The 23,319-nt window shown below is 43.9% G+C and overlaps 1 protein-coding gene across 1 annotated transcript in view; it reads right to left on the reverse strand.

Moving 5' to 3' along the window:
* LOC8024930 (cytochrome P450 3A14) overlaps positions 1-23,319 on the reverse strand; it is a 96,965-nt gene that overhangs the window by 22,397 nt on the left and 51,249 nt on the right. The window contains exons 4-8 of the mRNA XM_040221238.1: positions 6,153-6,249; positions 5,883-6,008; positions 3,019-3,256; positions 973-1,103; positions 84-189 (exon numbers count right to left, since the gene is read on the reverse strand). Coding sequence (XP_040077172.1) covers positions 84-189; positions 973-1,103; positions 3,019-3,256; positions 5,883-6,008; positions 6,153-6,249 — 698 coding nt within the window. The remainder of the gene's footprint in view (positions 1-83; positions 190-972; positions 1,104-3,018; positions 3,257-5,882; positions 6,009-6,152; positions 6,250-23,319) is intronic.

The following is a 23,319-nucleotide window of genomic DNA, read 5'->3' on the forward strand; positions in this document are numbered from 1 at the left end:
CGTCTGCGAGTCTCAGTGTCGAACGATCGTTTTGCACAGAAAGGGACCTTTGGAAAAAGAAACCTCGGGAACGTTTTGTATACCTAGAGTCCCAGTGGTCTTCGTTTGTTCAGAAACCGTCTTTGGAGTCGTCGGAAGTTCCTCATACTCTGCGTCAATAAGGTTTTGAAGTATGTCATTTCTTCGTAGCTGTAGATGAAAAAAGGAAAGGCGAGGTACATGTACGCTCGGTTGTGAGCAAGCAACTGATATTTTCAAAGGTCTTGCTCTTTTATACGTCTAGAATGAAGCCTTCATATGTTGGGACATTTTCTGTTAACTCTGGTTTGAGCATTGTAAGCATTGCAAGCATTGTAAAAATTCTGCAAATTATCCGCTATGTTGTTTGGAGGCTTACGCGACACCATATAATCTGGCACGTGAAATTCGCCTGGCTTGCGCATTTATATGTGTATTATGAAGGGGCAATAGCGTTTAATAATATTTAAACAAAGAGCACTCTCTATAGGCTTTTATCGAAATTGATTTCTCGTTAAATTTAGCGGGAAAATGGTGACACGGCATTGGGTGACACTGTAGCGTCACCTTACATAGTGATGTCACTTAGCATTCTTACGCCCTTAACTTTGTGACGCCATGTGACAGAATCACGTCACTTCAAAAAAATGTGCGTCGGAAACAAAGAGGACCAAGACGAAGTAAGACTACGCAATTGTTGTCTTACTTCATCATGGTCCTTGTTTTCTGCGCCTTATTTTTTCGAAACTATGAAGCAACTAGCCCAATTAACGCACGTTGCTACATCGTGTGGCACAGTAATGTCACGTTACGCTGTGAAGTGAATGAAACTAGGATATCACGTGGCACTGTGATGTCACATGACACCATGACTTCACGAGATATTGTGAAGTGATGCTGTCAGACCCAAACAACCAAGCTGTTGTTTTAAAACATGGAGTGTGATTAACGCACTTCAGGGTTGTTTTTCCGCAGGCGAATGACCTTTGCCGCGTGTTCGGCAAACTTTCGAACTGGAAATGACCCGAAAATCCAATTCAGCCATAGCAGCGGAGTAGCCAAATTTCCAAACGAAGTCGTGCACTCTGTAACGAAATAGAATAAACAAAGCAAAATAAACTACGGGAAAACTTTGACGATGTACGAATTTGTTAGAGGCATAACCAGCATTTCAGAAGGTTGGCTGGTAGAATATCTTACGAGTTCGCTTGGGCGAATTAGGGTATTGGTTTCAATCGAAAAAGACGAGTGCCATTAGAAATATTGCCCGTTGCAAAATTAATGAACACGGCGCCCCAGATATCTAAACACTGTGAGAAAAGTGTAATTGGTTTCACTTTCTAGCATACGTCGCCATAGTGTATAAAAACGTTCATCGATGAAGGAAAAGGAATAAATAGCGAATGCTCAATAAACACAACTTCGCTCAGTCTATTTAGTACCATGCAGATTGTTTATAATAAACACACATGCTGACTCTGATCACTGACAACTGGATAGACTGAGGGCGTGACTTGTTTTGTTGGCGCTTCATCTTCGCCATGCGTTTTTCGTTGCTCTTCTCGGCTAATTAAAATCGTGCACACTCGGTATAGTCACAATAAGGTGCTATGGAGTCTCCACGTATTTTTTTTGTGTCAATTACCACAGTTAAACGTGAACCCCCTTGAGACATTCCATTTTATATATAAGCACCCCTATTGCTCGAGAAAGGCATGTACCAATGAAGAAATTACTTTTCTTTTGGGTGGGACTTCAACCTTCTAGACAATGCTACACTCTTAGGACACTGGAGGAGCAATTGCCTTCCCGCAAAACACTTGTGTGAGACAATGGCGAATGACGAGACGAAACTCATGTGAATAAGAGTAGCGGATAAACAGGATTTTCGTCTCGTCGTTCGCCCAGCTCTTCAGGAAAGTACAGCCTAGACAATCCTACACTCTTAGGACACTGGAGGAGCAATTGGCTTCCCGCAAAGCGCTTGGGTGAGACAATGGCTGTACTTTCCTGAAGAGCTGGGCGAATGACAAGACGGAAATCATGTTTATCCGCTCCTCTTATTCCTAATCCTACACTCTTAGGACACTGGAGGAGCAATTGCCTTCCCGCAAAACTCTTGGGTGAGACAATGGCTGTACTTTCCTGAATAGCTGGGTGAATGACCAGACGAAAATCATGTTAATAAGAGTAGCGGATAAACATGATTTTCGTCTCGTCATTCGCCCAGCTCTTCAGGAAAGTACAGACATTGTCTCACCCAAGAGGTTTGCGGGAAGTCAATTGCCCCTCCAGTATCCTAAGAGTGTAGGATTGTCTAGGCTGTACTTTCCTGAAGATCTGGGCGAATGACGCGACGGAAATCATGTTTATCCGCTCCTCTTATTCCTATGGGAATAAGAGTAGGTGAAATACCGCCTCAAACCAGCCAAACAATAAAATGAAAGTAAAGCCGGAAGTAGAAATCGCGGTTGGTGGAAACGCCCCCAAGGGCGCCAAAGTCCGCTCAAAAGCCTTCAAATGTGCCGAAGTCTGTTTAATAGCGTCTTTTGATGTTGGTCATCGTTGGGGGTGTTTCTCTTTAACCGGAAGTCTCCCCCGGCTTCCCCTCTGGTGGGGGCATGTCGCATCCAGCAGCTTCGTGATCACCTCCATGATCTGCTGACTTTAAAACGCAGGAGTTTCTGTTAGAAAATTTGTATTTAATCCTTTAAAATGTAAACATAAACCGAAGGCCGCCGATGGAACTCCGGCATGGTAAGTTAAGTTTTATCTCCGCTCTTTGCTTATCTTTAATGTGATATTAGTAGTAAATTAAACCACTGACTCGATATATTTTTTGGTTCCGGAATCACAATGCCGAATGCTCGAACGTGTGAAACAGTATTTACAGCACGATCATTGGAAAACATCTATTCCGCTTCTTTGTTTTGTGTGATTATGATGGACAAATGAAACGTTTTTTCTTCAGGGAAACAGAAACAAAATGCCGAAACTTACGAGCCAACATGTGAACCGGGCCGGTCATGAGCCCATGTGCGGCCTCTTTGGCAGTGATGAGGAATGGGTGGTTCAGATTACGCTGGAAACTCGTGTCAATTCCGAAAGCTGCTCGGCCGAGGTAATCCATCGTGAGCCCCTGGAACTTGCTGACCATATGAACCTCTCTGCCGTTGTCAGCATCCTCGCCGAGGACATCCATGAACACATCACACATTTGTGCGATGTGGCCCATCATCTTGCGTTGTTGAAAAAACAATACCTTGTTTACCAATGACGTCTGTGAATCCCACAGCCTCTAGCATAAAATCTCCATGACTAGATGATGAATCCATTAATGCTTGGTCACACACTTGCGTTTGCTTGAGACCGAGTTCTGGAGATCTCTTACGACAAGAAAACACACTGGAACGCTAGCCCCATCTATGAGGTGTTCCTGGAACTGAATTTCTGCAGGGCGAACTTTTTCTGGTAGCTGCAAAATGAAGTTTTCATACAATTTCTTGAATGTAATCGTTTATAACATTGACGAGGGTTTTTGTTTTTATCCCAATGATATATACTGTAACTACGAATGTTACACACCTCCCCGGCGAATGTCGCCAGTGTGACCTTTCGTCGCAAGAGATTTTAAAAGGTCTTAAGGCCCAACAACATAGGACATATTCTCAACATATTTACGTGCGTTTCAGCGGACGTAATCACCGTATTTGGCGGGTGCGCGTTTTCAACAGGAGGGAAGAGGTCGCCAAACTGCACAATGCGCATTTCGTTGACGTCTCATCAGCGTTTTCTGCAGCGTAGTCCGACTCGCGTTTTTCATGAAACGAGGCAAAATGTACATCGGCTATTATAATATTCCACTCCGTAAGGGGTGGTAAATAACTGATTGTTAATCAACCACGAAGATCTGATTCGCAAAACCTTATCCAAAAATGATCGTTGCAATTATTGCAATCGCCAAGTGGTCCACAAGTCCCTGCAGGAGGACGGCTGCAAACTCTGCACGAAACCTTCCTTTTATAATTTTTTTTTTTTTATATCTTACGCAACATAGATGGTTGTTTCTTCAGCCTAAGTCGTGCATCGCTGGTTCGGAAGAGATACAGTGTTTCCGAAAATTTCGCCGATAAGCCCTCGCGCTCGACAAGCGAGCTCATATTTTGGCTCCTGAGTCAAGCCAGCGAGCCGGCCGCATAGCTATACACAAACTCATCTCTTTTACGTCACGGCGCGGTGGTGGCGCGTCGAGCGTACTTCCGGTCTGGGGCTTTGGGAGGAAGCCGCCATGGCGGACGTGCATTCCTGTTTTACTTCGGAAGAAACCGGACACAAACCTGTATTCTCGTCGAAACGCCGCGACTGGGGCTTTATCAAAAGAGTCGGGAAAGGTTTGAAGGTCAGTTTTCATTCGTTTCCTGCCTCCTCGGTTTGTCCGAGAACGTAAACAAGGGCCTTTAAAAAAAAACAAAAAGAAACAGACGCCGTCGGACCACGACTACTTGGGCGGAAAGCACTTTGGATTGAATTCACGGATACTTGTGGTCGTCAGATTTATTTATTTTGTTCCAATATGAACGCGGGGAAACTGTCAAGTTGCACGGACCACCTGCGGACTACGTTCAGTGCGTCACCACGTTCAAACGGCCGCCTCGTCGTTCGAGCTGTCGTCTCTTCTCTCAAACGTTTCTGCTTGTCGTCTGCTCGTTCAAACGAGACAGCGGCCCGTAGACCAAACGTTGACCCGGTAATTGCGCTTAGAAGTGCAGACCTCAAAACGCGTTTTAAGTCTGAAGGTTGCTTCGGGTAAATAGGCGCGGTGTAAACAGTAGATTTAAGGAGATGTTGATAATTGTTACCGGTAGACATCACCGACTTGTTATGCCTGATTCACTCGGTCCGATTCTGCTTGCGATTTTCAGTATCGACATCGACATCGAAGCTACTTTGCAGCAGACATTTGCAGCTCGAGCGACGTCATGACTGAAAATAGCTATCAGAACCTCACCAAGTGAATCAGGCTTTAGCGTCCATTCTGCGGCGTCCACGCGGAATGAATCGCCTCATGTTACGTTATTCATGCGAAGTTTTGCGGTGTAATGAGCCTCGTTGATTTCGCTGAGGCCGCTCAAGTAGTCAGACATTGCCAGAAAGACGTAGAATCAACAAATCCGATGCGAAAAAGAGCACGGGGACTCACACCGACGCGGACGTCATTCCATTTCAGTGGTTTGTTTATGGGTGACGGCAAGCTTCTTGTGCCATCGCGCATGCGCGCGTCAGTGGCGTCCGCTAGGGGCGCTCCGGTTTGTTTGTAAATACGAATTGGTGTATAAACAAGCCAACTCTCGAGCAACTTCCATATGTCAACTTCTTAGCTGATTGGCTGTCACTGCATCGTACACTTTCGGATACGCCACGCCGAATTACGCCGAAGCGCCCAGATCTCTCCCAATCGGATCCCCAGATACGCGCATATTTATGCCGACCTTGGGGCGTCGAGGAAGCGCTCGGCGCAATGACCGCTGCACGTCGGGATTACGTCCACCGAAACGCCAGTAAATGTTTCGAGAATACGCCCTATGTGGTTCGGAATTTAAGGCACGCCGTCGTGAGCAGTCGCAAGTGTATGAACCAGCCGTTATTCTTACCATCATCATCAAAAGGTGTCTCTAGTAATTGGGACCTCAGGGTATAAAACCGCTTTGTAGAAAATGGTACTGAATAGGGTCCTCCGGTAAAATGTATTGTACGGACAACATTAGAAACACAACATCATCGGCAGTGGAGCGATATAAAGAAGCTCTAATGTCGTCACCCCCCAAGCTTCTTAAAATGTCGGAGACAATGCTTTTAATAGTCACCTGCTTGATTTTGGAGCTTGTGAAACCGGAGGAAACGCACTGACGCGTGCTCTTCCAATGTGTGCCCTTGGCATGAACCAGACACTGACTGAGGTATGGATGAATCTCGTCCGATCGAATGGTCACCTGTGAGTCGACACTTAGGTCAGCGTCTTAAGAAACGACTCATACAAAGCCATCCCGCTTACGTGACATTCATGGAAATAGGTCCCAGAATATTAATTTGTGTATCCGCCATCAGCAATACAATAGCGCTACGAAAATACTCACTCCACGGTCTGTGAAATTTGACGAGCTCTTGACGAAGACGTACTGCAAGAAATCGAGGTCCTTCACAACTATCACTGGCACATCACCATTGTAAAATCTGAAAAAAAAAAAAAAGTTATTTAGAGTCCTCATGCAGCTCAAGCTGCCTTTAGTGTTTAAGCATCACTTAATATTACGCTTATTTCAGCCAGGGGACTTTATTTCTTGATACGGTTGTTTAAAATTCGTATGAACTTGTCATTAGACAATGAACACAGTCTTCTATTCACTTAAAAAAATAGCCAAATGGCTGAAAAAAATACCGAGTGGTTTTATTTCCGATAGTAAAATAACATGAAAATTCATTGAGACTTTCATTTGAATTTTATAAAAAAACCTTTGCTCTCCTACAGGGGTCATAAACGTTAATATAGGTCATATATTCTACTAGTTAGAAAGAATTGCTTCCGTCGGGTATTTCGCAGGGACTTGGCTTTAAAGAACATTAAAAAAAACAGTTACTTGTATATTCAGATTCACCAGTTGAAGATAAAGATATTAGGTAACATCAATCAAAACGTGTCTTACCCAAATACGTCACCATACGTTTTGCACCACTTATCAAGCGCCCGGAACACTCCCTGCCAAGATCACGAAAAGACAAAATCGCGGATTAATGAGGGAAATATGTTGTGCACAGGCGAATTCATGTTGCATTAAGTGGCGAAAACATTGAAGTTCAACGACAACTCCCTGGTTATCACTGCTTTACATCGTCTCAATAATAGCCTCCAGCAAGCTGCGATAGAATTCTCAGTGGCGTACCAACTTGTTTTTGAGTGGGGGGGCAGACCAGACCCTCCAATCCAGCCCACCCCCCCCCCCCCCCTCCCAGGGCCGGGGGGGGCGGTGCCTCTTGGTATCCCTTGGGCGCCGCCGGCCAGTGTTTGCCCTGCCGAGTGGCGGCTGTTTCGGGGGGGGGGGGGGGGGGGGGGAGGTCGTGCGTTTTGCCTGAAAACGAAGTGATCTATCGAACGAGGTGCCGATAGCTCGGCGACAGAACAGTTGTGATGAAAAGAGAGTCGAACCGCTGCCCTGCTTAGAATGCTTAGCCCAGCCGCAGCGAATAAGGATACTTAGATTGGAAAGCCGAAACACCAGTTAGCGTTGCGGGAAAGGTTAGTTCACGCATACCGCCTAAAAACAAATTGACGTGCTATCGAACGACGGTGTGCCGGTATTGGCGTGGCTTCCGTTTCACTGCGAGACGGAACCGACGGAACCAGGGAATCTCTGACAAATTTGGGGGTTTCCTGCGTCGACGAGCGGGTTCAAGAATGTTGTCTTTAATTTCAATCGTAACAGCATGCATGGTCAATAAATAGATCGGCCAGGGTAACCTTCCAGATATGTGCACGAAACCAGTCTTCAAACCTTTCAGGAATATTAAAACGTTCGTAGAAACTTGATAACGTCGCAGTCTCTTCTGCTTTAGAGTCTGCTGCTCCACACGGGCCTAATTGTTTATCTTCGAAATATTTTCGGCTTCTACCACCCGTATTCACAATCGGAAGGAGCTCGTGTGGCTCGTTGATAGTTTCTGGCCGTGTTCCAAAACTTACTCGATCAAACTCTAGGGTAAAGGTGGTTATCGAAAACCTACCCGCGTATAGCGTTGCTCTATTTTTGTTGTTACGTGACATAATCCGCCAGGGTAACTCAGATCCATTCGAGTAGGTTTGGAACGCAGCCTCGGTGTGTCGCGCTCTTGTACGCTATGCGCCGTTTAGTTGCTGCGCTCGGAGTATGAAACTCGGAGCATCAGAGTAGGAGTAAAGGAGCGCCGACTTAACGTGCCCAGTAACTACCTCGAAATGCTCCTCTCTCGATATGAAGCTCGAGGCATGTTACGTCTTGTTTACCTTCACGCGCCATCGCTGCTCGAATCTATTCTTCACTTTGTTCCGCACAACCACTGTTCCGCACAGCCGTCGTGACTGTGCAGAACAGATTGAAGAATAGATTCGAGCATCATCTGGACGCCGTAATCCTGCCAGGCTTCAGTGTCGTGGGACTAGACTGGGCGTCGGTCAGTTAAGACATTTTTTTTTTTATTTCGTGTATGTTTCTTTGTTCCGCTGAACTTCGTTTCTCGGGTGTAATTCTGCTGAACGTTTTTTTTTTTTTTTTTTAATGTTTTCCGACTAACTGTTTGTTACCATTGTTTAGTTGTTGGGTTTATTTCGTCATGGCGTAGCGGCCTGACGGTGCTGTAAAGAGCCATGTTCGCACGCATTTGGTTGTGCCCCCTTTATGGAATGCCCGGAGGTGTAGGTTTTTGTTCTTGCCGTGTGGCGGCTGAGGTCTTCCGTCTTGTTTAATTTTTTTTTTTTTTTTCACCTTTACGTGTCGTCGACTTTTTCATCTGACTCTCCACCAGGAGTGGACCTATCGCATTGCCACCGCTCGAACTTAAATCTCTTATTTGTTTAACGCCATTTTAGTTATGATCGGAGTTGAGTAATTTTATTCTTATTCATTTATTTTTATTCCCTACCCCTCTCCCTGGCAATCCCTCCGTGTGTTTCGAACCGTTTCTGTGTCATCACTTTTCTGTATTACGGAAGTTAAAGGCCATTCCCTGGCGATCTGTGCGATGTGCGGTGAACAAACCCTAGCGTTTGGTTTCGGCAAGAATTGTATATAAAATGAACTGGTGACTTTCTATGTCTCAGTAATACGACAGCTAATAGCTAGTCATGCTAGTTTACAGTGAAGGTTTTATAAATGGAAACAATACAACGTCTGTGCCTCTTCGATGTTGAAGGCCTACTAGCCCTGCTGATTTGATTAGATATGTTTCTCGTGGTTTCCCCCTCTTATTAAAACATAACTAAATATTAAATACCACGAAATGATTTTATAATTGATTACAAAACGCAGACAAAAATTGAAGAAAACTTTTTCACAATTCATAGAAACGCACGGGTTGCTATGTCTGACTTAGCTCTTGCAAAACGAAGACGTCTTTTTTCCGATATTGAGGCTTGAATATAGAACATAAAAACAAAATACACACCTTCTCGACTTTCTTTTCGAGTAGACAACTATCATATCTACATTTTAACAAAAATAAAAAAAATTTAAAAATGGGTTTTTCGAGAAAATCGATTTCAAAATTGGAACTTTTTGGTTTTTGCATAACATGAACAGAAACGTCCCGCAAAGGATATTTTAAACAGCTGATTCATATTGCCGCGCGCAGGGTTATGAACTTCTAGAAGGTTCTCGTTTATTCTTGCTCCGGACATAACTTCTATCATGTATTCCTGCTTTTGTTGTTCTAGAAAGTGCGTGTTCAATCTCGCTCCGAGCGCGCGACGTTCGAGCCTTCTTCGCCGAATCTTCGAGATAGTGACTCTCTCTAGATAAGAGGCCGCCCGCAACCTTGTCGAGTCAGTCTTGCCCACGGTGGTCTTGCCCCAGCGCTCGATCCTGCGGTTTCGCCGACGACGACGCACGCGACGCTCTGCTGTTTTTTTCTCTTTCCTTTTTGTTTTGGGCACAAGTTCGCCCCATTAAACGTTTAGTTTATTCAGTTATCATTACCTCATCAATTGTCATTCGTGACAATATATATAAATATCGTGTTTTGGGCTCTCTATAGCCATAAAAAAACATTAATGTAACCCAGGTAGATCGCCAGAATTTAATTGCCAAAGTTCGTCAACAATTAACCGATGGGGCGTTTTTGACATTTTTACAGAAGAAAAGCATAACACCTAAAATTATTTCATGGTATTGGAACCTATTAGATGTGCTCACAGAGTGCTTGAAAAAAGTTAATATAAAGTGGACTGAAAATCCACGGCGGGAGATCGAGCGAAACATCGGACCCACGACGGGTGTGAAAAACACTGCTTTTCGCCGCGGCCTGTTTTAAAATTCGTAAGTCGAGAACGAAAAATCTGACGAACTTGCGGTTTGTGGCTATTGGGTTTTTAGAGACGACGGCATAACATATATTTTTTCAGCGAAATTAAAAATTTTACCCTTTTTGCCGTCACGATATGAGATGAAAACACCCATATATATACAGGGTTTTTTTAAGCTTAACAGATTTGTTTAAATAAAGCCGTGAAAGTTGCACTTATGCCGCTTGTGAAGGTGAGTTATACAGGAAGGGGGACATATTATAAGGGGCTAATTGTAACGATCAGCCGGTTAAATAATTAAATTTCGTTAATTAATTTTTAATTAATAAAATAGACATATGGCTCCAATTAGAAACTTGCTCAGCATCATCGAAAACCACAAAATCAGTCATCTTCAGAAAGACTTTGAGTATTATTGTAGTATTGTATTGTAGTATTGTAGTATTGTAGCAACTTTACCACTCGTGGAGCAGGTACAAGGCTGGGGCTAGATAAGAGACGGAAAAATCGCGCGGGCGCCTTACCGCAACCGCTAGCTTTGTACCTGTTCCACGAGTGGTAGCTTTAAGCGCGATCCAAACCAACGCTTCTTTTTGCGCCTGTAGGTCGTGCGGCTGCGGATGTGACGCATTTCGTGGCGTTTTTGCTGTTTCCGGGCGCGCTTTCTGAGTCAGAACCGTGCGCTTTGGTTTGGACGGGCGAAACTTTGGGCGAGCGCGCACGCAGGCACGAGCGCACAAGCAAAGTGCAACTGCGACAGACTGGCCGGCCAGACGGCGAGAAAAAGAGAGAGAGAGAGATCGCGTTGTCATGTTGGAAGAGAATAGAAGGGGGGGAGGAGAGGGCAGCCAGACGGCGAGAAACGCGGAGCCGGAACTAGCTTGCCCTCCACCGATTGGCCGGGCCACAGGAGCGCCCTATACGTCACCGCGCGTTTTTGTGCGCGTTGAGAAAGAAGTTGAAATGATCCAACTTTCTTGTGCGCGCCCGGAAGGAGCGAAGAAGCGGCGCGACGTCACGAAAATACGTCACATCCGCAGCCGCACGACCTACAGCCGCAAAAAGAAGCGTTGGTTTGGATCGCGCTTTAGTGCACTACTACGCTTCTCACGCGCTCAAAGTCTTTCTGAAAATTACTAATTTATTGCTTTTCGATGACGCTGAAGAAGTTTATAATCGAAACCATATGTCTATCTTCATTAATTATAAAGTTAATTAACACATTTTCGTTAATTGGCCGACTTATTGTTATGATTAGCCCCCTACATTACCTCCCCCTCGCCATATAACTCACCTCCGCAAACGGAATAAGTGTAATTTTCACGGCTTTTTAAAAAAAAAATCTGTTAAGCTTAAAAAACACCCCACACACACACACACACACACACACACACACACACACACACACACACACACACACACACACACACACACACACACACACACATATATATATATATATATATATATATATATATATATTAGTCACAATGAATCAAAGGCCACCGTAAACTGTATTGACACTTGCCTTTCCATGGTATTCCCATAGGTTCCCCCAAATCAGATTTGGCTTCGGTCCCGGAATACCCAGATCTTTGAAGTAGGAAAAAGTGCTTCGTCTCCATCTACGGAATTGGGAAATATAAGGCAACACCCGGATATGGCGCAGAACATGCTGAGGGAGCCCCGTTGCTATCAATGCACTATCAACGACAATTATGAACACAAAACTCTTTGCCAATTACTTACTAGCCGATATGCAGTACAATGTTGCATATATATAGTATTGTAGGCTTCACCGATAAAAAAAGGTGCGAAATACGTTACTCGTTACTAGCAAATAAGAGGAACGCGTAACTCTTACCGTTACCAATCAAAACTAAGGCGCGTAACTCTTGTGTTGCTTTTTTAATTATGTATCAACATGTTTTACTGTTTTCAGGGTACAAGCATGTATAAGCGCCATGTTTCAAGAAACATTATATTTATGCAGAAACTGAAAATAATTAATTGAATTTTTTATGGTATCATCTAAATATTCACGAGAAAGAACGCAAAGAAAAACGCAAATTTACTCAAAAATGCACATGGCTTAGCGCCTAAAAACACGAAAAACACGAAGTGTAATTTTTTTGGAAGAAGTAACGAGCAACGTTACTATGTTACACGTTACACGTTACTTGTAGTAAGTAACGTAAATAAGTTATCCGTTACTGTCTTGAAAAAAAAAACATTCAAGACGTTTACAATTACCTGTAATGCAAAATTAGAGCGCATCTCTTCAGAAGGAGGAGGGGAGGGTACGGACTGGAGGGTATGCCCCTCCTCCTCCTCCGTTCCCTCTCCTCCATCCCCTCCTCCTCCAATTCACTTTCCCCGCTAAATTTAGCGGGGAATTGAAGTGGTGTTGAAGTCAATGTATCGGGGAATTAAATTGGTGTTGATATCACGTGACGGTAATGTTTCCAACTAACTCTAGAGGAGAGACTGAATTTGTCCGCTAAATCTAGTGGACAAACCTAATTTCCACGCTGAATTTAGCGGGCAACTGAATTGGTGTTGGTGTCAGGTGACGTCAATTTTCCCGCTAAAGTTAGCGCGGTTACGCCGACGTCGACAGCGACGGTGATGGCGACGGCGACGGCGACACCGACACCGCTCAACCCGGAAACTGGCGCCTAAGAACTGCGCTTTATAATAAAGAGCGCGTTAATACTTTGCAAAACAAGGACGCTTCACCGGTAACACTGCATATATGTGTTGTTATGGCTCCTTTCCGCCGGATAATAAACTGAATAAAAATAGCAAAACCGTACCAAGCTCTTCCTTCAAGGTTTACTGTGCGAAGGTGGGAATAAGCGAAGAGCATGTATTTACTTAAAAGATTACCGAAAGCATTGGCTGAAGTTCATCAAATATTCATTTCAGTCTAAAAATTGTATTCGTCAGTAGAAAGAACGTCTTATATATGGGAATTTCCTTTCAGATTCGCTGCCTATATACGAATGTGAACGAATATGATCAATTCAACCATAGTCGAGTTTGTTAATAAACAATACATCTATGAACTACGGCTCGGCACTTAATAGATTAACTTACTGATTATTTCGATAATGGTTTAATCACTATTAAAGCATTAATCCGTCATTACTTGACTAACAAAAATAAGTAAAAAACTTCATTGCTCTTGCCACGCAGAGATGGATGAGTACACATGTATGAAGCTAAACTTTACGTGAAAGTTTGACCTAAAGTAATTTGTAGGGGCCAGATTTGCAACTCCAAACAAGTGTGAATACCTGCCATCGCGAGATTTTCTGTCACGCCAATGTCTGCCGTTGCCTGGCTCGCCTCCGCACCGCAGAACACCAAAAGCGTGCAAGGAACAAGACAACGCGCTTCACCGCGATGTTTACCACCCTACAGGTGTCTATGTCCTTGTCGCATTTCCAATCCGCCAAGTCGGCAGGTGCACGAAGTTCCTCTCGCGCTACCGTGTACCCTACCGCACCGGAAGACAAACGCCACCCTTCAGCAATGCCACTGAAGCGCTCACCACCCCCACCTACGGCTTCTCTTACCAGTCAGACATCATCTATGGCTCCCGACTGACTTCACACTTCCCTTTCCGCCGGCCAGGGTGACCTAATGACCACAACGAATGACATTCGTGTGATGGACGAATTGGCTCGCGATCTTTCACGTGTGGAACGCCCCACGCTCGGAGTGTCGCGCGCTGATTGGCCGATCGTTCAAATGTCATTCGTTGTAAATGGCATTCCAGTTGCCCATGTGGCACGCGTCTTGCTCTAGGGAGGAAGGGGGGGGGGGGGGGGGCGGCAATTGCGCTACTCGAAGCTAAATAGTAATGCGCGCTAAAAAGACCACCGTAATTGGACACGCGAGCCGGCCGGGCTCTCAAGGCCCAACAACGGTGACGCAAAAAATGTCTCACCGGATATAAAGAAAAAAAAAAAAAAAAACACCCTTGAATTTGGCCGACTTTCCAGTGCCCTAGCTCGCTCGATCTCCTGCACTTGCTCCTGGCAACGGTCATCTGAGACCAAAAGTAAGCCCCCTCACAATTTATTATTATGCGAAAGTAGTTTACCAGAAACAATACACCGCAGTATTATGTAAATTTAAATCTAAAGAGGCAAGTAAATTTAACGTGCTTTTTTTTCTTATTCTGGTCAAAATTTCAATGAGGAGATGGTGTGAAGACAGTGCTCTCCGATCTTTCTTTCCGTAGCCTCCTGACAATAAAGTGTGCTTGTTTGAAGGAATTTACGAGAAATTTGAGGTCAGTATTTTGCTGTTTATAATCAGAAAGTCTCTGCCCCTATTTTTTATTACCCAAAATAATGTACATACCGGTAATTACAAATATACGTATTATTCTACGTACCTTAGTCTATTTTTCCACATAGTCCCCATACCGGTTCAGATATTTGTCTCATCGCAGCATTAAATTTGAGGTGTCCATGTCGTAGAATTCGTCCGGCTGACTGGGGAATCACCGTCGGACTGCTGTCTTGGCTTCAATGCTGTAAGTGAATCGCCGTCTTTTCAGGAACCTCTTGAGCGTCCGAAAACGTGAAAATAACTAGGGGCGAGGTCCGGACTGCATAGTGGGTGGTCCAGGCTTTCCCAGCGAAATGACCGGTGCTTGTCGGCGGTTATCATTGCCACATGTGGCCTCGCATTGTCGTGGAGAATAACCTTGGTTGTACACATCGAGAATCCCTCGCCGCTTTGGCCTGATGGCAGCCGGCAGACGTGACAGTCTAGAACAATAACTGCCGGGAGTGATGGCTGCAGCTTACGGCATGAAATCCAGCAGGAGCGGTCCACGGCGATCCCGGAATACCGTTTACATCGCTTTCGCAAAATATGGCACTGAACAGATTATTTTTTTTTTTCGTCACAGGTAAACACGGATGTTTTCACACCTTGATCTCCTGCTTTGATTCCGGCGTGAAATGCAGTATCCAAGTTTCATCGCCAGTAACACTGCTATTTAGGAAACTTTCATCGTCCTCGGCATATCGTTGCAGATGATTCAGTGAAGCCATCATTCGCTCGCCACTGACATAAAACCTTCCGGTACCCTAAGGACCATCAAAGATGTCGAAAGGACTGACATACTATATGCCTAGCTCCTGGGAAATGTCCTTGAGGTGCACACGCCGATCCACTTTCACCGTTGCATCCACGCGTGAAATGTTGTCGTGAGACAGCGACGGGACGCGGCCTCCCCGAACGCTCATTGTCATGCAAGTCTTTACGGCCTTTTGCGAACGCACAGGACCACCACCTCAAACTTCTCAAAGCGAGGCACCTTTCCCCATACGTGGGCTTCATATCTCTGTGGATTTAGATGGGCGTTTGTCCCTCGCTCCATAGAAAACGAATCACAGTTCGTTGCTCGTACACGGTGGACCTGTGAAGCACAACCGCCATCTTCAACAACTGACAGCAGCGCCGCGCCGCGGAGCTATCCGCAGATAAGGCCGGGCCGGTCCAAGAAAAGTCCATAGCTAGGAACGGTAATGCGGACTTCGTGTTTACAGCCGTAATATGGCTAAAAAAATATGGGCAAAGACTTTCTGATTCGCCCACGTATGTTACTGGAGAATATGCAATGTTCCATGAGGCACCCTGCATATGGCTCATTTTTCAGACTGGTGGGAAGAGTACCGATGAAACAACGTACAAAATATTTTCATTACCTTTTTTCTTTTTTTTTTTTTTTTTTTCATTGGGGATTAACTTCGGAGTGAAAAAGAAGCTTTAGGGACGATTGAGTAGGACCTCAAGAATCAGAATAAAAAAAGTGACCTTAAGGACACTTTTTTCTCTGTAATCTAGTACGCATGCACGTACTCTGAGCTAAGGCCAGCTAGGGCTTGAGCACATGTTTACACTTTAAACGTACCATTTTATGCACATGTAGTCCTAAAACTGCGGCAGGAGTCAAAATAATAAAAATATGAACCACAGTCTTCTTCCACGAATTCTTCCACACACTGCACGTTTGTTAAAAAGATACGTGACGTATATATATTAGGGCTGGGCAAATGATCGATTAACTTACCGATTAATCGATTAATGCTTTAATTGCGATTAAATTTTTTAAATGGTTAATCGGTAAAATTTAGACGAACCAAAAAATTCAAAATTAAACACTTCCATAACGCAGACGTGGACTAATACGCCTGTACGAAGGGTGACCTTCAGGTCAAATTTTAGAACAAGGTAAACTGTATAGGGGCGATATTTTTATAGCATTAGATTAAGTACAGAGGTTACGCATGTCCCCGGCCATTTCAATGTCGTTCGAGTATCTGTTTAGCGCAGTAGAGATTATTGTGAACAATCAAAGGAAGTCGCTCTTTCTAGAGAATATCAACGAACATCTTTGCCTCACGCGGCAAAAGTAATATTTAGCGAAAGGTCTCTGATACTGTTCTTAACTATATATCGAGATTAATTCATAATCTAAGTTGTACATTGCACCGTTTATCACAGATTCAGCAAAAAAAAACTTTTTTAATATTTTGCAATGAAATAAACGAGACCGATTAAGCGATTAATTAATCGATTAAAGGGTGGCGATTAATCGGGTTAAAACTTTTAATCGACGCCCAGCCCTAATATATATATAATGGAACTCAAGAATCAGTGATCATCAGAGACTATTTCAGATTCCACTAATACATATTTATGCACACTAAGCTCGTTCGGCGAATACAAACTGTCGATTAGCGCTTTGTAGAGCTGCTCCGATCGAAGAGTTATTGGCATAGATTAGGAGTCTCAAACGTGCGGCCCGTGGGCCGCATGCGGCCCGTGACCTACTGGGACACGGCCCGCAAGCAACCGGCTACAAGTACCGGTTCCCAAGTCTTGAGCGCTAGAAATAGCATTTGTGATCTCATCTCGACGATTCATTTTCGCTTGAAAACTTGCTCTGATCTGTTAACGTATTCATATAGTTTATACTTATGTGTGTGCAATTCCACTTTGTTTCGCTTTATTTTTTTGCTTCCCAGCTATTTGTAATTTACAAAAATTCAAGCGCGAGCTATTCGTTGAAGCATGCATCTCGGCTGTGCGAACTTTTGATCAGCACCCGAGTAACTGCCAAAGATAAAGCTACGAGCTCGCGATTCTCGCCTTTAAAAAAAAAAAACCATCACCATTAAAAGACAGCTATTTGTTCACGGTATTCTAATAAAAATGTCAGGAAAGCAAGAACTGTCAAAATTAACTATTTTTTTCCTTTTGAGACATGCTGAGCATGGTTAATTTCTGAGAGAATGAGAGCTTCTGGAAATGGCAGTGCCACCTGTGAGCGCTCCGGGCATTATCGGAACTTTGAGTTTGCCGAGCCCTTTAGCCAAGCCAAGGCTAGCCTAGTCGAGCTTTTACATGCTACTTGGTGCAGGCTACCAAACGAACTGCCGCACCATTCTTTATTCATTAATGTATCCAGCCGAGCTAACTATTTATAAAGATTGTTAAAACAAGCTTTTTATTTCTTCTTTTATTGGCGAAGGAAACTAAAATACACTTCACTAGCTCAACGAACTCCCGTAGCAAAAAAAAAAAATACCTTAGTTGCGTGAGTCATACCTCGTTCTTTCAACGCTTCACCCACAAGCAACAACCCAATAAAAAATAATAAAGTTTTTCCGTTTAGAACGGCGTTTCATCCAAAAACGAGCAGTAGACAAACGTGCTGTGAGTGAGATTTTTTTTCACCTCACATGGGCAACGCAGCGCAGCACAGGACGCTGCAAAGATTTCCGTCTGCAATACAAAAATACCCAACACGAACGTAAGCAACGTGGTTCTCGCGGGCGGTACGGCGGTAGCAGCAGACGACGAAGCAGAGACCCTCACTGTCCCCGTAATGCCTCACGCACGCCGCTTTAGGGCGCTCGGTATTTTCCAGAAAGGTCCATTGAGAAACGGGAACGACAGTCTACTCGCTCTCTTGTTTTATTAAAAATGCGAGCACGTTGGCGGGGTGATATCATTTCGATTCTTGTTATTACATCGGGCCAGGGCTTAAGGTAGTCATATAAAAAATCACATATAAAGATGTCACTGGTAAAACGGTCAGTTTACAAATAGCCTAGAACGCGAGGCCCCTCCCCCCCCTTCCCTTCCCACTTTCCCCCCGTCTAACCTTGGCTCTCGACATTTGTGGCGCGGGATGTCTGGCCCCCCTCTTCAAATGAGTTTCAGACCAGTGGTATAAAGAATCAGTATAAAATTTCAAAGCTTAAAAGGCAAGTCCACTCAATATTTCGAATTCGGGATTACGACGGTTTTCAGCGCAGTCAGTGTCCCTGAATTTCAAGGTATAATATGTGGTTCAGTATTGTGTGTAGTTTTATTAATGTCACGGGGTGAAAATATTGCTTTCAGGCGTCAACGGCAAACCGAAACTATCTTCTAAAAAGGGATGGCAACCCTGATACTCAGCTGTACGGCTCCGACGTGACGTCGCGATAGTGCCATGGGGTACGCGGTACAGCGTGCGGGATCAATTTCAAGAAGAAAGTTAAGCTTCTCCTATTTTAATGGTTTAGGTCGCACGTATACAGCGCATGTTGGAAAGATCAGCCCGTATTCATGAAGCTAGCGGCTAAAAGTCGAATTCCCCGTGATGTGCGATAAAAGAAAAGAGCTCTGTGTTGTTTGTTTCTTTTACTCGTCCGTTGTTTTTAGCGCTTTTACCCTCCCAAACATGGATCACCAACAAGCCTAAGTGCATACCCTTCTAAAGAAAAGAGCGGGTACTGTGCCGGCCACTGCGTACCGACGCAAGACGTGCGTGCATCTCTTTAATGCTGTTCCTAGCACGCGCAACAAGTCGTGTTGGGCATCGCGCAAGTCTGACACCGAGGTTGACGAGGGCGGCATCTAAGGCACCACGATGCACGTGAGCGAATGGCGAGTTGGTCGGGGAAAGCGAACTTCGGACTGTTCTACGCGAACGCGCAGGAGCACTAACATTCCAAAAAGGACAAACTGCAAGCTAACAGAAACCGGTAAAACAAAACATAAAGGCGGCAAAATGCGCAAAGCAGCTCGCGTCACGTCTGTATACAACGTAGGGAAGGAATGGAGGAAGAACCAACTCACCACGGTGACGCCAGGTTACGTCGTAAATCAGTGTTGCTTGACTAAATGCTAACCACCTTGCCACCTGCTAAAGAGCAGCTGGCCGCATCTTTAAAATCACTTTTAGCGGAGTACGCCACTTCACTTTGACATAATATTTAGGCTGGGATCACAATTCGTGCCACTCAAGAGAGAAAGTCATTTATTTTTTTCTCGTTTTCGACCGGTGTTGCCCTTTAAAAATAGTACCTCCATAAAAGTAGAAACAAAGTAAAAAGAAACTCACCTGAGGAACGCTGCTAGCAGTAGGACCAAGATCGCTGTAAACCCGAAAGCAGCCAACATTTCTACTTCACTCGTCAACTGGCCGGAGGTCTAACGCACACTGCTTCAGCAGCACTCACTTATCTCTGTTGAAATAGAAATTTTTTTGTCGTGTCAGATCGAATTAGTGCTGTGAAAGCAGAGTTCCATATGGTTTCATATTTTCCACTGGACATCTGAAGAACACTTATCTCTGAGACAAACGTGTGACATCCGACTCCAAACGCCAGCCTTCGTGTTTCAAGCCTCCGACGAAAATGGTTCGCTGCACCGCAACAGCCACCACGCGAGCCACTCGCTTGATCGAATGACGTTTTAGCGAACGCCCATGTTTCACCGAATGAAACTTTAGCGAATAGTCGGCCGCCGGGAGGCTGTGTTTACGAGTGGGCCATGTGGGCACAAAATTTTTTTTTAAATGAGCCGCCGCAGACTGTCGCCGCGAAGCGGCGCAAACGCAGCGCAGGGGGGTGGGTTAACACGCGCCACTATTATTCTCTAAAACTTTGATTCGCTCAAATGTTGCTATTCCCTAAAGCGTCATTCGATCATGTGATATCGACCCAGCCACCACCATTTCCTTAAAAGCAGAATGATGGTTAGGAACAGTCAAAGGCGGAGTAAATAAACAATCATCAGCCGCGAAAACCTGACCGGAGAAGAGTGAGGTAATGGTATGTGCTTCATTTTATGTCCGATATCTATAAAATCCAATAAAATAATTTAAAAAATATCTGCACATAATGTCAATGTTGTTTTGTTCTGTAACGTTGGATATATTTACAAAACTTCGCGTGTGTTGTGGCGTTATCAATTCCCGCGGTTACCACGCGGAGGTAAACGTTTTAAATCTCGCCAGCCTAGTTCTTTTATTACATAATATTCTTCTTTGTGAAATGCCTGGTTCACCATTTAGGACATTTCTCACCATAGCGCAGGTATTAAACAAGTCGTAGCACGTTGCTACGAAATAGAATATTTCTCACCATAGCGCAGGTATAAAACAAGTCGTAGCACGTTGCTTCGAAATAGAACATTTCTCACCATAGCGCAGGTATAAAACAAGTCGTAGCACGTTGCTTCGAAATAGAACATTTCTCACCATAGCGCAGGTATAAAACAAGTCGTAGCACGTTGCTTCGAAATAGAACATTTCTCACCATAGCGCAGGTATAAAACAAGTCGTAGCACGTTGCTTCGAAATAGAACATTTCTCATCATAGCGCAGGTATAAAACAAGTCGTAGCACGTTGCTTCGAAATAGAACATTTCTCACCATAGCGCAGGTATAAAACAAGTCGTAGCACGTTGCTTCGAAATAGAACATTTCTCACCATAGCGAAGCTATAAAACAAGTCGTATTACATTGCTTCGAAATAGACCATTTCTCACCATAGCGCAGGTATAAAACAAGTCGTAGCACGTTGCTTCGAAATAGAATATTTCTCACCATAGCGCAGGTATAAAACAAGTCGTAGCACGTTGCTTCGAAATAGAACATTTCTCATCATAGCGCAGGTATAAAACAAGTCGTAGCACGTTGCTTCGAAATAGAACATTTCTCACCATAGCGCAGGTATAAAACAAGTCGTAGCACGTTGCTTCGAAATAGAACATTTCTCACCATAGCGCAGGTATAAAACAAGTCGTAGCACGTTGCTTCGAAATAGAACATTTCTCATCATAGCGCAGGTATAAAACAAGTCGTAGCACGTTGCTTCGAAATAGAACATTTCTCACCATAGCGCAGGTATAAAACAAGTCGTAGCACGTTGCTTCGAAATAGAACATTTCTCACCATAGCGAAGCTATAAAACAAGTCGTATTACATTGCTTCGAAATAGACCATTTCTCACCATAGCGCAGGTATTAAACAAGTCGTAGCACGTTGCTACGAAATAGAATATTTCTCACCATAGCGCAGGTATAAAACAAGTCGTAGCACGTTGCTTCGAAATAGAACATTTCTCATCATAGCGCAGGTATAAAACAAGTCGTAGCACGTTGCTTCGAAATAGAACATTTCTCACCATAGCGCAGGTATAAAACAAGTCGTAGCACGTTGCTTCGAAATAGAACATTTCTCACCATAGCGCAGGTATAAAACAAGTCGTAGCACGTTGCTTCGAAATAGAATATTTCTCACCATAGCGCAGGTATAAAACAAGTCGTAGCACGTTGCTTCGAAATAGACCATTTCTCACCATAGCGCAGGTATAAAACAAGTCGTAGCACGTTGCTTCGAAATAGAACATTTCTCACCATAGCGCAGGTATAAAACAAGTCGTAGCACGTTGCTTCGAAATAGAACATTTCTCATCGTAGCGCAGGTATAAAACAAGTCGTAGCACGTTGCTTCGAAATAGAACATTTCTCACCATAGCGCAGGTATAAAACAAGTCGTAGCACGTTGCTTCGAAATAGAACATTTCTCACCATAGCGAAGCTATAAAACAAGTCGTATTACATTGCTTCGAAATAGAACATTTCTCACCATAGCGCAGGTATAAAACAAGTCGTAGCACGTTGCTATGAAATAGAATATTTCTCACCATAGCGCAGGTATAAAACAAGTCGTAGCACGTTGCTTCGAAATAGAACATTTCTCACCATAGCGCAGGTATAAAACAAGTCGTATTACGTTGCTTCGAAATAGAACATTTCTCACCATAGCGCAGGTATAAAACAAGTCGTAGCACGTTGCTTCGAAATAGAACATTTCTCATCATAGCACAGGTATAAAACAAGTCGTAGCACGTTGCTTTGAAATAGAACATTTCTCACCATAGCGCAGGTATAAAACAAGTCGTAGCACGTTGCTTCGAAATAGAACATTTCTCACCATAGCGCAGGTATAAAACAAGTCGTATTACGTTGCTTCGAAATAGAACATTTCTCACCATAGCGCAGGTATAAAACAAGTCGTAGCACGTTGCTTCGAAATAGAATATTTCTCACCATAGCGCAGGTATAAAACAAGTCGTAGCACGTTGCTTCGAAATAGAACATTTCTCATCATAGCGCAGGTATAAAACAAGTCGTAGCACGTTGCTTCGAAATAGAACATTTCTCACCATAGCGCAGGTATAAAACAAGTCGTAGCACGTTGCTTCGAAATAGAACATTTCTCACCATAGCGCAGGTATAAAACAAGTCGTAGCACGTTGCTTCGAAATAGAATATTTCTCACCATAGCGCAGGTATAAAACAAGTCGTAGCACGTTGCTTCGAAATAGACCATTTCTCACCATAGCGCAGGTATAAAACAAGTCGTAGCACGTTGCTTCGAAATAGAACATTTCTCACCATAGCGCAGGTATAAAACAAGTCGTAGCACGTTGCTTCGAAATAGAACATTTCTCATCATAGCGCAGGTATAAAACAAGTCGTAGCACGTTGCTTCGAAATAGAACATTTCTCACCATAGCGCAGGTATAAAACAAGTCGTAGCACGTTGCTTCGAAATAGAACATTTCTCACCATAGCGAAGCTATAAAACAAGTCGTATTACATTGCTTCGAAATAGAACATTTCTCACCATAGCGCAGGTATAAAACAAGTCGTAGCACGTTGCTATGAAATAGAATATTTCTCACCATAGCGCAGGTATAAAACAAGTCGTAGCACGTTGCTTCGAAATAGAACATTTCTCACCATAGCGCAGGTATAAAACAAGTCGTATTACGTTGCTTCGAAATAGAACATTTCTCACCATAGCGCAGGTATAAAACAAGTCGTAGCACGTTGCTTCGAAATAGAACATTTCTCATCATAGCACAGGTATAAAACAA

This window comes from Ixodes scapularis, unplaced genomic scaffold, assembly GCF_016920785.2.
Source record: "Ixodes scapularis isolate PalLabHiFi unplaced genomic scaffold, ASM1692078v2 PGA_scaffold6__148_contigs__length_123643588, whole genome shotgun sequence".
In the NCBI taxonomy this organism is placed as follows: domain Eukaryota; kingdom Metazoa; phylum Arthropoda; class Arachnida; order Ixodida; family Ixodidae; genus Ixodes; species Ixodes scapularis.